The sequence below is a fragment of the Rhea americana genome, unplaced genomic scaffold, assembly GCF_003343005.1.
Source record: "Rhea americana isolate MKP2758 unplaced genomic scaffold, rheAme1 scaffold_358, whole genome shotgun sequence".
Classification (NCBI taxonomy): Eukaryota; Metazoa; Chordata; class Aves; order Rheiformes; family Rheidae; genus Rhea; species Rhea americana.
The window spans coordinates 154,869-167,561 of record NW_028186488.1 but is presented as its reverse complement, the minus strand read 5'-3'; the positions used below and the strand labels follow the sequence as shown (position 1 = coordinate 167,561).

Below are 12,693 nucleotides of genomic sequence, written 5' to 3'. Positions count from 1 at the left end.
TTGGTACAAGGCAGATGGATTTCACTTTTCTTGCCATTATGCTCAAMTTCTTGCTCTGCCATCAGCTTCAAGGGGACTTCTCTTGAAGCACTACATCAGACCCAAAGACCTGGTCTATTAGGTTGGTCAGCATCACCTTGCACTCTGGACACACACAGCTACTGATCTGGACTGTGAATATTGGTGATTATAGCAGCTTTTCATCCTTAAAAGGAGTGGAAAGTACAAGACTGTATAGGGGAAAGGAGTCTACCACAGAAACCTTCAACAGGAAGATGGACACTGCAATATGCAGAGGAGGGCTCTACTGCAAACCTGATTTTCTTTGCAGAGGTTGGAGAAGGGAAGATGGAAGAGAGTCAAAACACAGCCTGCCTAGTCTCAGAAACTCTGCATCAGTCCTGAACATTATACCTTTAAGTAGAGCTTACTTTTTCTCTCTGCTCTTGAATCTGTTTTAGGACAAGCTAGACATAAGCCATCTTCCTACCAGGAGGGACAAAGCAAACAGGACCTCTGAAGTGTCTGCCTTGGATGGGGCTAGCCATGAGTTATGGTCCTCACCCAGCCGAGACACTGGAGAGAGCATTACTGCTGCTTCTTCACTATGCAGGCCACAAGTCAAGGCCTCRGGCAGCATGATGCTCAGCCAGATCTATGCTGCCAGAGAGCACTGCTGTTTTGGAGATGTACCACAAACAGATACAAATAGTTTCACATGAGAAAAAGCTGAGCAAGAGAAAAAACCCTGCTGCACAAAGAAGGGAGAACAGACCTTTGCAAATCTCCAGCATGGGGGATACGCAATTTTGCATTCCTCTGATTCAGAGCCCATAGCCTGACCTATCTCAGGGCACTGCCTACAAAGGATCAACAGCAGCAGGGTGGAAGGAGGTTCCATCCATACCTCTTATACCTCYAGCAGCAAAGAGATGGCTGTGGCATAAGATTATCTCTCTGCCCAACAGCAGTTCTCCCTGGGGAGAAGTGCATAGCTGTAGGTGTATCCTGCCCCCACTGCAGAAGGATCCTGGATTACATTAACCTTAGGACACACAACAGTACTAAGCAACACTCAATAAGAGAGCTATGATCCTTCCTAACTCTCAAATCAACAGAGATCTACATGGCAGAAAACAGGTCATTTTAGCTGATGCTACATCCTCACTTGCTTTGACCAGCTCTCTTCTGCCAAGATTACTTCAGTAGCTTTTGCAGGTTTAAAAGCTGAGCAACCACATCTCCTTGGGCTTCATACCTGCAAAATGTTCTCAAAGTGGAACGAGGCCAATTTTTTTCTTTCTACTTTCGATTAGAATTAATTGATCCGTAATTGCACCCATAGAGGTGAAGAGTTAATAGACACAGCAATAAATGCCAAATCTCCAGAAGAACTGGCTCTCCAGTCCCTGCCTGGAGTGACTCCATCTCCTCTTAATAGGGTTAAAACACAATTCCAGTGTGTGTGTATTAGTATTTAGAGAGAAAACTGAGGAGCCTTAGTATGACGGAATTCATTTCTCTTTCTCTCCCACATACTTTATGCTTAGGAGCAGATGGATTCAGGCTGTTTACATCACGGAGGTCATGCCACAGTTTAACAGTTGGGGAACTGACTGCTGAGAGAGATGCCCATCACAACCAGAAGACTGCTAAATCTGGGCTCCAGCAAACTTCTGATGGTGGCAAATTAAACATGCAAATGTCCTTGTCACAGCCTCTTTGCATGCAGGCCTTACCTCAGATGTTTGATTGTTTCCCTAATGAAAACAGCTGTCAGGATAAAGTAAGGGCAGAGAAGTAGCTCTGCAGCAACTTATATGTGTGAACTTACAGAAGAAGGATGGAGATCCCAAATGGATCTCATTCTTAGTCAGTGCAGATGGTGCAATTTGCAAGCAGTGTGTGTCCAGGTTTCCATTCTTCATTGCAGATGAGCTTTGTCTGTGTCGTAGAGATTACCTTTGGGTTAGGCCAGCGTATAGTAACATCTCTGTAATCCTGTCAGCTGAAGTCTCAAGTAAGCAATGATGTGCAGGAGAGCACAGGACATGGTCTCCTTGGCCAGCAGTGAAAAAGACTTCTGTCCTTAATGGTACCACTTCTTCAAACATCCTCTCCTCTTCCCATAAAATAGCAGGAGGGACCGATACCTGAGTAAGAAGGCTACCAGGACTCAGTGCTCATCACAACGCTCTGAGCTAAGAGTCTCAGACTGGCCAAGCRTGAATTTCTTGTGCATGGGAGGGGAGTCTAGATAACAGTTGACGCAGGTGCTTGTACCAAATTATGGTTTCATACACAGAGACTAGACCAGCAGCTGCTTCAAGGTGCGTATGAGCATCTTAAGAGCATTGTGTTGCTGTTTTAGTAATACCATGTCAGACTCCACCAGCYACAGGGACAGAAGCCAAATCCCCATCACTATGGGGACCTCTGCTTCTGCCATTGCTGGAGAGGGGAGCTGATGCAGCTCCTCCCCTGTGGGCATGAGTTCATTCCCTTACAGGCAGGAACAGTYCTCTGCCTCGCTGTTGTTCAGGCTAAGACTCACCACGTTGTCAGAGGAACCTTCCCCCAAAGTAGTGCCATAACCCAAAAGAAACATTTCCTTTGCATGAAGGTGTTTCCATGGCGCTCGTCACCAAAGAGACCTTTGCCTCCAAGCTCATCTAAGCTGAGAGAAGTGAAAAGGGAGCACAGATAATCCAACCAGTTTCCTGGGTTGCTCATCTAACTAAGAGACATGGGAATGGAAAGGTCATGATTTGGCTCCTGGAGGAGTGCCAAGTACTTTCTTCTAGCACAAAAGGAATACAAGAGGTGGTTAAAACAATAAAAGCTAAACAAGCAAAGCAGGGAAAAAAGTCATTGAGACCTAATCTTCATGCATTTTCATTCAAAGTCCCATGCTGCTTGTGTGCAGAAGCACCTTCTGCCTCCTCACCTCACACCACAGCTCTGCCAGCCACACTATCAAGAGGATGGCCAGCTTCCCCACTGCAGCCAGGGTCTCCAAGGGTGGCACATCATGGACACAGGCAATCTTGGTGCACCTGATGAAGCTTTCCAATCTTGGCCAGGTAGGAGGGCGTGTAGTCAGCTACTCCAGTGCTGCTCATCCAGCCACCCCAGAGTAGCATGAGGCACAGTGGACTTGCACCCRGGGTCACAGAGCACAGCTCACCTCCTCCATTCACCTCACTAAGCCCTCTGGGGAGCTGAGCAGTCATGCTTTTCCCTAGGTATCTGGCACAACACTAGAGCATCTCCATTGCCAATTAGGCCACCCACCCACTTGCATCTTTCCCCAATACAAACCCTATTAGCAATAAACAAACAGTCGAAATGCCAGCCGGTGCCTGGGAAGAGCCCTAGACAACTGCATCCAACTGAGCAAAAGCAGTGAAGAGCTGCCTCGTGCAGATCCAGGATGGGCAAGCACCGAGTCCAAGGTGTCTGTCGATCTGGGCAAGAGCCAGGCAGCCCATGGTCCTCCCACCAGTGCGTTGTTCACCTTGGTCTATACCTAGCTATTTTGCAGGGCAGCGTGGACTTATCTTGCTGAGCTTCACACCCACAGGTTTTTCTCAGCATCACAGAGGCACCAAAAGCCTCACAGTGTGTTCTCAGGACACATTATCCTGGCAGCCTTCAACACCGCAGTAAAGGGCTTTTACAGCTGCCTAGCCCTAAGCTTCCTAACTTTCCTTCTTTGGATGTCTGCAGGAAAAGTCCAGTGTGATGCTGACGTCCAGTTGGACTTTGCTCAAATCCCCAAGTTGGACGCAGYCTCAGAAATGCAAAAGCAGCCCAACACTGCTCAGACATCTTCACAATCCGTAACACCTTCCTCCCCGTAAGGCAGTCTGTAACCCTTACTGCAGCCTGTCCCCCAAAGCCGCTGGGTTTAGCCAGATGCCAGAACGAGACCTGGRGAAATTCAGTCACCAAGACACCCTGCCTGCTGCTCCACCACCACAGGACTCCCAGGGGCATTTAGGACAGTGACAGAGGCCAGTCTCCACATTGATCCCTGCATCCTGGAATGTTCACAAGCACTTCTCCAGCTGGCCAAAATGGTGTTACACCAGCATTTTTGTGCTGGTTTCCCTGAGGGGCAATTAGGTTAAAAAAAAATCACCTGGCTCAGTGAGCCAGCATCCAGCTGCAGCCTGCTGCCCTACCACTCGCACAGAGGAGCTCATCCCCTCCGTGCTTTCCTCTTGCACTAAGCCCCTGCCAGCGGTTCAGGATGTGCTGATGCAACCGCGATTCATTGTCATGGCGACAAGGAGCCTTTTTCTCTCCAAACCTAGTCTAATAGCTTGGATTAAAATCTCACCCTTGTTCTGGAAAGAGTAGAACGGGGACAGCTGCGTTGTCCTCATGTTCCCCACATCTCCATGTGCATCTCAGGCACACCAAAGCTTCCCCGCTCAGGGCAGCGCATCCCCCCTGATACCAGGCATTGCGACAGAGGTGCCCTGACTCGCTCCCCCATGTGCTTCACATTCCTTCCCTGCATCCGCCATCAGCCACCAAATGCACCCCTTTTCGTATGCATCCTGGCTCATACGCGTTTCCATAACGCTCTCCTTATCTCTCTTCCCTCCACCAGGTCATGAACGTCCAGAAAATTTACACTGACAATTTCCCACAGGTTACTAAAACACAAGCTTTCCAGCAAGGTGAGTAAGCAATAAAGCATCTTCAACRAGGGGGACAAAACAAGTGACCCTTCTCATGCTAGCCTCGCTTGGAGGTGCAGGGACAACAGCCGCCCGGACGGTGTGCAGGAAGCGAGGACACGCCAGCTGCAGCCCTACCACGCCTTGCTGTTTCTAGATTTAATCACACACCAGCTCCTGCTGCTTCCCAGGCAGCTGTGGAAGGAGGAGAGAGGACCTCACAGCTCCCCAAAGATATGCAGGGCCCCGAGGAAGACGGCTGCGCTGCTGTCCTGCGAGCCGAGCCGCAGGGCTCAGAGGCACACAACGGGCACAACGAGGAAAGGGAAGTCTCCAGCTTACCCTGACAGCACCCCCAGGACGAGGTTGAGGACAAAGAAGGATCCAATGATGATGAGGGGGATGAAGTACAGCCAGTTCCAGGTGGCTCCTAAGGCATCATTGGTCTGGAAGGGAAAAGAAAAATAAGAGCGTGCATTACATTCAACTCTGGCCCAGCCATGGGGAACCAGGGGCGACACGCCACAAGTCAGTACAAGATTCCCGGGTGCAGAAAGGATGCTCTTCCCCCTTCGCACTGCCTATTTATTATTGTCTTTATTCGGGGGGGGAGGCTCAGCTCCCCTCGCTCCCCAGGACAGGATACCCGAGACAGCAGCAGGCTCTGCTTTGCGCAGACAGCGCAGAGCGCAGCCTCGGCAGGCTTTCTGCCTGCCCCCAGAAGAGCRGCGGTGGTGGCACCCTTCGCACCTCTCCGCGGTGCCTGGCAGCACCCTCCGTGCCCCGCTGCTCGGGCAGAGGCCCCTGCACCCCAGCCCAGCTGGCACCTCTCAGGCAACCACATGGGTGGCAGGRTGAGGACACTGGGTGCCTCGTCCCCACGGCCAGGGAGAGCGTGGGGCTCCCTCCCAGCACGTCCCAGGCAGCTTGACGCAGAGCTCCTCCGTGCATCCCGCTGAGATGGGAAAAAACAGGCCCGCAGCACCCACATCTGCTGAGCAGGGAACAGGTTAAGAGGCAAGAGATTTATACGCTGTCTTACAGCCAGGGAAGCTGGCRTCTGCACGAGAGGCTGCCAGCGTTCGTGCTTCCACGCGCAGGGGAAAGGGGCTGCCTTTGGCCTCCCCCCCACCCCTCTGGCTGGGTACTTTGCAAATACCCACCACTGACGCCCTCCCGCCCCGGGGATGTTATCTGGCCCTGGCCGAGGCTGCGAGGAGCTGGGAGCCAGCGCGGGGAGAGCTCTAACCGCAGGGCAAAGCCTGACAGCCAAAACGGCTCCTGGCGAGCCCTGCTCAGTATCTCCAGACAATTACTCAYGGAGGCTTTTAATAAAGCAGTGCCCCCTCCGCACCTCGCGGCCGCTTCGCGGGCCCATCCGTCCTCCCGCGGCAGGCGGCGCGCGCATGCCGCCGGGCCGGGCGGCGATGCGGCAGAACGTGACTGTCTGGGGGAGGTGGCATCAATCTTGTTGCAATGAAAGACACTCTCTCTTTTTCTTCCCTCCTCGTGCTAATTAAGCCCTCATCTCCATCTGAGTCACCGGCACCACGTCTCCCTGTCGGCCAGCGCAGGAGCCAACTCAAGGCGTTGCGAGACACGAAGAACGTCTCTGAGGAGGGTTGGGGTCTCCCTTGGACARCCAAGGTGTCAGTGGAAATCCCAGCTAGGTGCCTCTCTCCGTGTGCTGATGGTCCGTGGCCACGGCAGCCCACAGGACCCGGTGCCTGTTGAGATGGGGAGGCCGGGGCGGAGGCACCAGGCGCTGCATGCTGGCCCTCTCCTCCGGGCCCTCCCTTCGCCTGTGCGCGGTGCAGCGGGCACCGCAGGCTGCCCTCGCTCRCCCTGGCTCACCTGCAGGTTCTCGCTGCCGAGAGCGGCAGCAAGGTGGGGACCGGGACAGACGGCCGCGGTGGCACGTCTGTGCCGCGAAGGCGCTCGCAGTTCCCAGCCTTCTCACCCGTGCTGCAGCGGCAGCGTTTCCTCTGCGAGAACCTGCCCGGCCGGGGGCGGCATCATCTCTTCCGTCAGCAAACAGGCGCACGCGGCAATTAGCGCATTAGTCCTCGGAGGGAGGCCGAGGAGGCACGGGCGGAGGCAGCAGAGCGGGGACTCGAACCCACATCTCACCAGGCCTCCCTGGAGATGGGAGCGCGAGCAGCAGAGGCTGCTGTGCCATCATCCTCCGGGCTCGGCGCTACCCAGGGCTCCTTAGCCTCCCACCACCCCGACACAGCAGCCTGAAGCGAGCCCGGAGAGATGGAAACCAACCAGGAACAGCGCACGAGAACGCCAGCAGCAGGGCMGATGCTCATCACGGCCCTGGAGGCACTGGGCACCGCACAAGCCCTGGCTGCGGCCACCGCACTCTTCTCCAGCAGTGCCATTTTTGGTGGCAATGGTCTGCAAGGTGTTCCTGACTCCCCAGGCAGTGCTGAGCGTTTCCAGCAGCGGGTGGTCCAAAGGGAGCAGAGCAGAGCGTACCAGCTCTTGCTCCGAGCCCGCTCCGGGTGAGTCACACCACGCTTGCGTCTTCCCTGGATGTTTGTCCACGGGGAGCAATGGCGAAACACAGAGGAAAGAACTGGGAAGCAGGAGCTGGGAAGCGCTCTACAGCGATAGCCGGCTGCACTTGCACATGAAATACATTTGAACAAAAAGCATGGAGCTAATCCCTGGGTGGGAAGGAGGAGAAATAACAAAGCCAGAGGAAGAAGAGAGAGGAGGAGAAGAAGGTGGTCTGCTGAGGCAGACAGCCCATGCTGCTCCCAGACAGGCTGGGAGAATTGCCATCGCTGGAAAAAGCCATCAAATCACATCGCAAGCGTTCTCGCTGTGAACACGCCGTTTGCGAGACRCTGGGAACAAAATCCAGGCGCTGCTGGAAAAAGGGAGAGAGCGTGTRTATGGGAGCAATCAAATCACTCCGAGGAGGTTTAAAGAGAGCTTCTGAAGAAATTAACACCATGCAATTTCTTTCTTTCTGCCCACCAGCCAGAAGAGAGGTGACCACTCAGCAGCGGATTACAAGCAATTTCCCTAGGGTTGTCGGCTAACGACACCAGCAGTAGCTCCCAGACTCCTCTTCCTGGCTGCACACCCCTGCACTTTGCAAGCATGGCTAAAGCCAGCACCACCTGGAGCCTGCAGCYGGGGAAACTGAGACCGCGACTCAGCTGGGGCAGGCTGATCCTGCACCCACATCCAGATGTCATCCTGCAAGGCTGCACACTAAACTGAGGAACAGCCCTGGCCACCACCCTTGCTCCAAGCAGCCACGCGGGTCCCCCAGCTGACACCAGCTTTGGCAGCATCCCCCAGCCGCAGGATGGAGGTTGCCGGAGCATGCCCCAGGGCTTCCTACAAAGCCGTGCACTGGAGCTGCCCCATGAGGTGGCCTGGCCACAGCCAGATAGCCAGGAGCTGGGTGGTGACAACCATCCAGCTTTGCCCTTCAATTCCATAACGAGCCGGAAACCTGCTCCAGTCCTCTTGCAACACCCCTGCAGCATGCAGGCTGCCACGGGGGGCCGTGCACCTGCCTAAGCAGGCAGTGGAGGGTCTCCGCTGGAGAAATGAGGGGTTATTTGAGGGGTTTGGGAAACACACGGGCTGATGGCCACAGCATTTCACAGGCCCTGCTTTTTCAGCAGCTGCTCTAAACCCCTTTGTAGAGAGTGAATACAAATACAGCACAGCAGGACATCAGCATGCAGAACAGCATGTGTGCACACGTGCGTGTGCATATATGTATATTTATATGTATTTATATATGCACATGTATATGTATGTATTCCCATCTTTCCACACACAAACCTAAAACACGTCTGCCCAGAAAATCAAAAGAACCATCAAGCCTGGCCATATGTCCTATTAATCACGACACCTTGACATGTAATATATTCCCTAGCTGAAGTCCACTGGATTTGCCTTTGAGGAAGGATGTGGTCTGCCAGAGTCTTGCAGAGCTGCTGAGTCCAGACCACTGCCATCTCACGTCATGCAATCTCCCCCAGACTCTTTGTGAGCCCTACCTTAAAAATCCACTAATCCCAGTAGAAGGTGTACCCTCAAGCAGATACTCTAATGGTTGCTCTAATTTTCATTCTAAATTTATTTGTGGCCATTTTATACCCATTTGTTCTTTTACCAGCAGTAGTCTTTGGCTTAAATAGCTCTTCTCCTTCCTGTCTCCCATCTTTATATATTTATAGATAGCAATCATGACCATTCCCAATTTTCACTATGCTAGCCAAAGTAAGCTAGGTTCCTCTMTTTTTCTCTTCTGTGTCTCCCTCCTCATTTTACCTAGGCCCTTCCCTGCTCCAGCCCAAGCTCAGTTCATCCTCCCTAGTCATAGGGGACCGAAAGGGAATGATCCAGATGGGGACCCGCTACCTGGCATAGCACCACTAGAACTTCTTGTGCCACCTGCATGTGTCTGCTCCTGCACTTGCAGGAGCTCAAGGTGACTTGCAGTCACCTTGTGGTCACTAGCTTATTTCCATCCTTCTCCACACTGACATTTTCTAATCAGGAGGACCTGGGATCCTAGATGATTTCTTTGTTATTCTTCCTCAAGTCCATGGCTTTACGTTTTTAACTGCATGTCGTGCCTCCTTCTCCAGGCCATGATCCCCCCACCCAGAGTGATAACCTCCATCCTCCAGTGGCTGCCAACAGCCACTGCCTCAGCTCAGCACCAACCAGTGCCATCTCCATGCTGCTCACTTACTTGCCAGCTTCACAGCTCCTCTTCCACTTCCCATCTTCTCTCGTTCATTAACAGTTTCCCATACCAAATGGTTTACTACGGAAAGGAGCTCTGTGCTTTTCTTGTGCTTAGAAACCAGTTCTCTGATGCCAGGTTAGCCTGGCATGACCTACCTTTGGCAAACTCATGATTCATTTTCCTCTTTTGCCTTCAAAATCTGTTCTGAAATGGCATGTGATTGAGGTCAGGCTTACAGTCCTATTCCTGCCTGGCTTACATTTTTCCTACCCGCTTTTAAATATAGGCATTACATTCGTTATGCTCCAGTCAGATGGTGCCTCCCCCAACTTGATGGAGTTGTTAAAAATACTTGTTACCAGACCTGCCATTTCATGTGCCAGCTCTCTCCAAAGGCTGGGGTGGAGCTAAGCCAGTCGCCAGGTGGATGGGCACAACGGTCTTGGCACTTCACTGCCAGCTCAGCTGTGGTCATGTCCACTCCCTCCCTCCCATGACACAGCCTTCCCCTGCCTCCATCTTTGTGCACATCAAAAGCCGAGATAAAGCACCCAGTGCTGGCTCYGTACCCAAATCTCCCCACCCTTCACTTTGTCTTGCCCTGCTCTTATTTGAACGGGCAAGGAACCGTCGGCTACTCCTTGAGCACCCTTTGCAAGGTCCATGTCTGCTTGATTTCTGGCAGCTCCTGCATCACCCCCCTACTTCTCCAGCATTAAGCTAGAGTTCTCGTTACTGAGCAGCCCCTTTTCCCACCCTTTGTTGGCACCATTTATTCTTAACATCCCTCAYTGCCTTGGTCCATAGCACCTTCCAACAGGCTCTTTCCCTTGTTTCAGACAGCAGTAGATTGCCATGCAGAGAGGTCAGGGTAGACAGAGACCACAACTAATTTAATCCCCAAACTAAATGAATGCTGTAACTCCTTTAATGAAAAAATTCCTTGTTCATGTTCCTGGACTCCTTGCAATGCTTGGCTCCATGTGSTAGAGACCAGGTCCCTTTGCTAATCCAAGGCCTTTGGGAAATTCAGCCTGACAGGCTGATCTTAGTTTATTCTTCCTTTCAGCTTAAGGCAATTACCTTCCTGTTAYGTACCACACAAGTCTAAAACACCACTCCCCACGCTCTTCCATGGAAACCGGACCAAAAGATACATTGCCTATTGCACGCAGAAATAGCTGAGCTCCCAATACAAGCAGCCTGAGCTTGTCAGTGAAGATGAAGGAGTTAAAGTTTCCCCGAGGGACAAAGCACCCAGTGGTATTTCTCCTGCTCACCCGGCCGCAGCGATCCCAAGCGATACCCAGCGGGGACGAAATCATTGCACAGCACCGGTCTACTCCCGGCGGACACAGCTTGTCCTCGCTGCCCTCACACATGCTATGCCTGGGGGCTGAGCGCTGCGGGGAAKGTTCACAGCCTAAAAGTGACACAACTCGCCTCCCAGCTCGCGCCACGCTGCAGAGACCTGCGAACGAGCAGGACCTCACGGGGTAACAGGGACGGGCGGGCACGTGCCGCCACGGATCTCCAGCCGATGAAGGAGCTCCTTCCAGCTCACRGCAAGCATGCGCTTCTCAATAGTGTGCTCGGAGGAGGAAATTGCTGGTGCCRGGGAGAATCAGTGGCTGCAGAGACTGATTCCTGGGGACCTGGAGGCATCTATTCTTTCTGCAGCTCTTGTGTTTTCCAAGGGCGGGAAACGCATGGAGAGCTGCAAAAGAAGGTCTCACTTGGGGGGCTAGAAATCTAAAGAAGTCTAAATATATACTTAAGTGGAATTCAAAGCACAAGCTTGCAGCCCACACGCATCCTCCCTCAGGCTGCACTCGCATGGGAAACTTTAGGATTTTTTTTTTTTTGCCATAGGGAAGGAGGAAAAAACCCACAAACTCAGTCTCTCCTACCTAAAAATAAACATAAAGCATTCCKTCAAGCACCACCCATTTCCTGGTGGCTCGGTGAGAGGAATTAGGATCCTGCCTTGGTCGCAAGGCAGCGTGCACCCAACTTGTCCTGAGAGCAGTGAGATCTAGAAAGCCATTGGCCTTCATTCACATACCTGTTCACTTACTTGGTGATTTCTCCAGTGTCTAGTAATAGGRCTGAGCTCTCACTTCAAGCTTCTGGGGGGTAGGTACACAGGAGGGAGTTTTCTCACCTTTACCCAGCTGCCTGTAGGAGCTGTATCCTGGATATCACCGCAAACAGCTCGGGCTGAATTTGGTCAACAAGGCCAAAAATCGCAGACGAAAGAAAAGAAGGAAGAAAGATGGATGGATGTACAATCACTAAACTGTACTAAACTGTGCAGTTACAGAAGCCTTCCCTACTGGGAAGGCCAGGCACAGAAAAAGATGGTCCCTGCTGCAAAACATTAAGGCCAAACTGCTCCATGCAGAGAGAACAGATCCCTCTGCCCCCTCCAAGCTCTAGCAAATGCCTCCCTGCGTATACTAATGTCCTGCATTCAATTGAGCCCCCATCAAAATTCATCTGCATTAGGATAGAGCCCCTGTGATTTCTGTTCAAATCCAGACCAAACAGCACATAATTAGATTGCTATAATATACAATCATTACTGTAACCAACTGTCTGTGACTCGCTCGGGGAATAGATAGCGTTGTACTAAGAGGGAAAAATCCAAACACACGCTTAACCTGCAGTTGTGGGCATCTGCCAGCCACGGGGAAAGGAGAAAACAGCCTCTTCTCYCGGGATGAGGGCTGCAGAGCGGCCCCCGACCCGGCTTTAACTGCTGTCCTTCTGCTACAGCCCCGCAGCACCCCCCATGCCGTGGCAGCGTCACCCCACAGGGACCCACCACCAGGGCCGCCGACGCTGCCACGCCGCTCTGCACCTCTCAGGCGGCACTTGGGCTGCGGACAGGCTTTACGGGGCTGAGACGTTGTGTGCAGACCTCCGCGACTGCCGCAGCGGGGAATTTTTTTAAATTTTAAATTAAAAAAAAATATATAAAAATTAAAAAAATACCCTACAGCACATCCCCTGGCCTAGCCGGCCCCTCAAGACCTCGGCACCCGCCGCTGCTCTCCCCGGCACAGTAACAGATCTCTTTCTTCCCTTTAATAGCTGTAATTTGATCTCCCGCATGCAGGGCCATGCTTCACTCCCCGCCAGCGGTGCCTGGTATCCATCAGCGACCCCGGGACTGTACGAGAGCTGAATGAAAATGCTTTTCTTTCCCAAATTAGGTTAATGAGGAAATTGGTCCATTTCCTCTGCGGGAGGAGGAGGAGGAGGAGG

General features: G+C 52.5%; 1 protein-coding gene across 1 annotated transcript in view; it reads right to left on the bottom strand.

Annotated features, from left to right (window-relative positions):
- The window catches only part of CACNA1E (calcium voltage-gated channel subunit alpha1 E), a 192,044-nt gene that overhangs the window by 64,368 nt on the left and 114,983 nt on the right, over positions 1–12,693 (bottom strand). Inside the window, exon 9 of the mRNA XM_085312139.1 lies at positions 5,034–5,137. Coding sequence (XP_085168265.1) covers positions 5,034–5,137 — 104 coding nt within the window. The remainder of the gene's footprint in view (positions 1–5,033; positions 5,138–12,693) is intronic.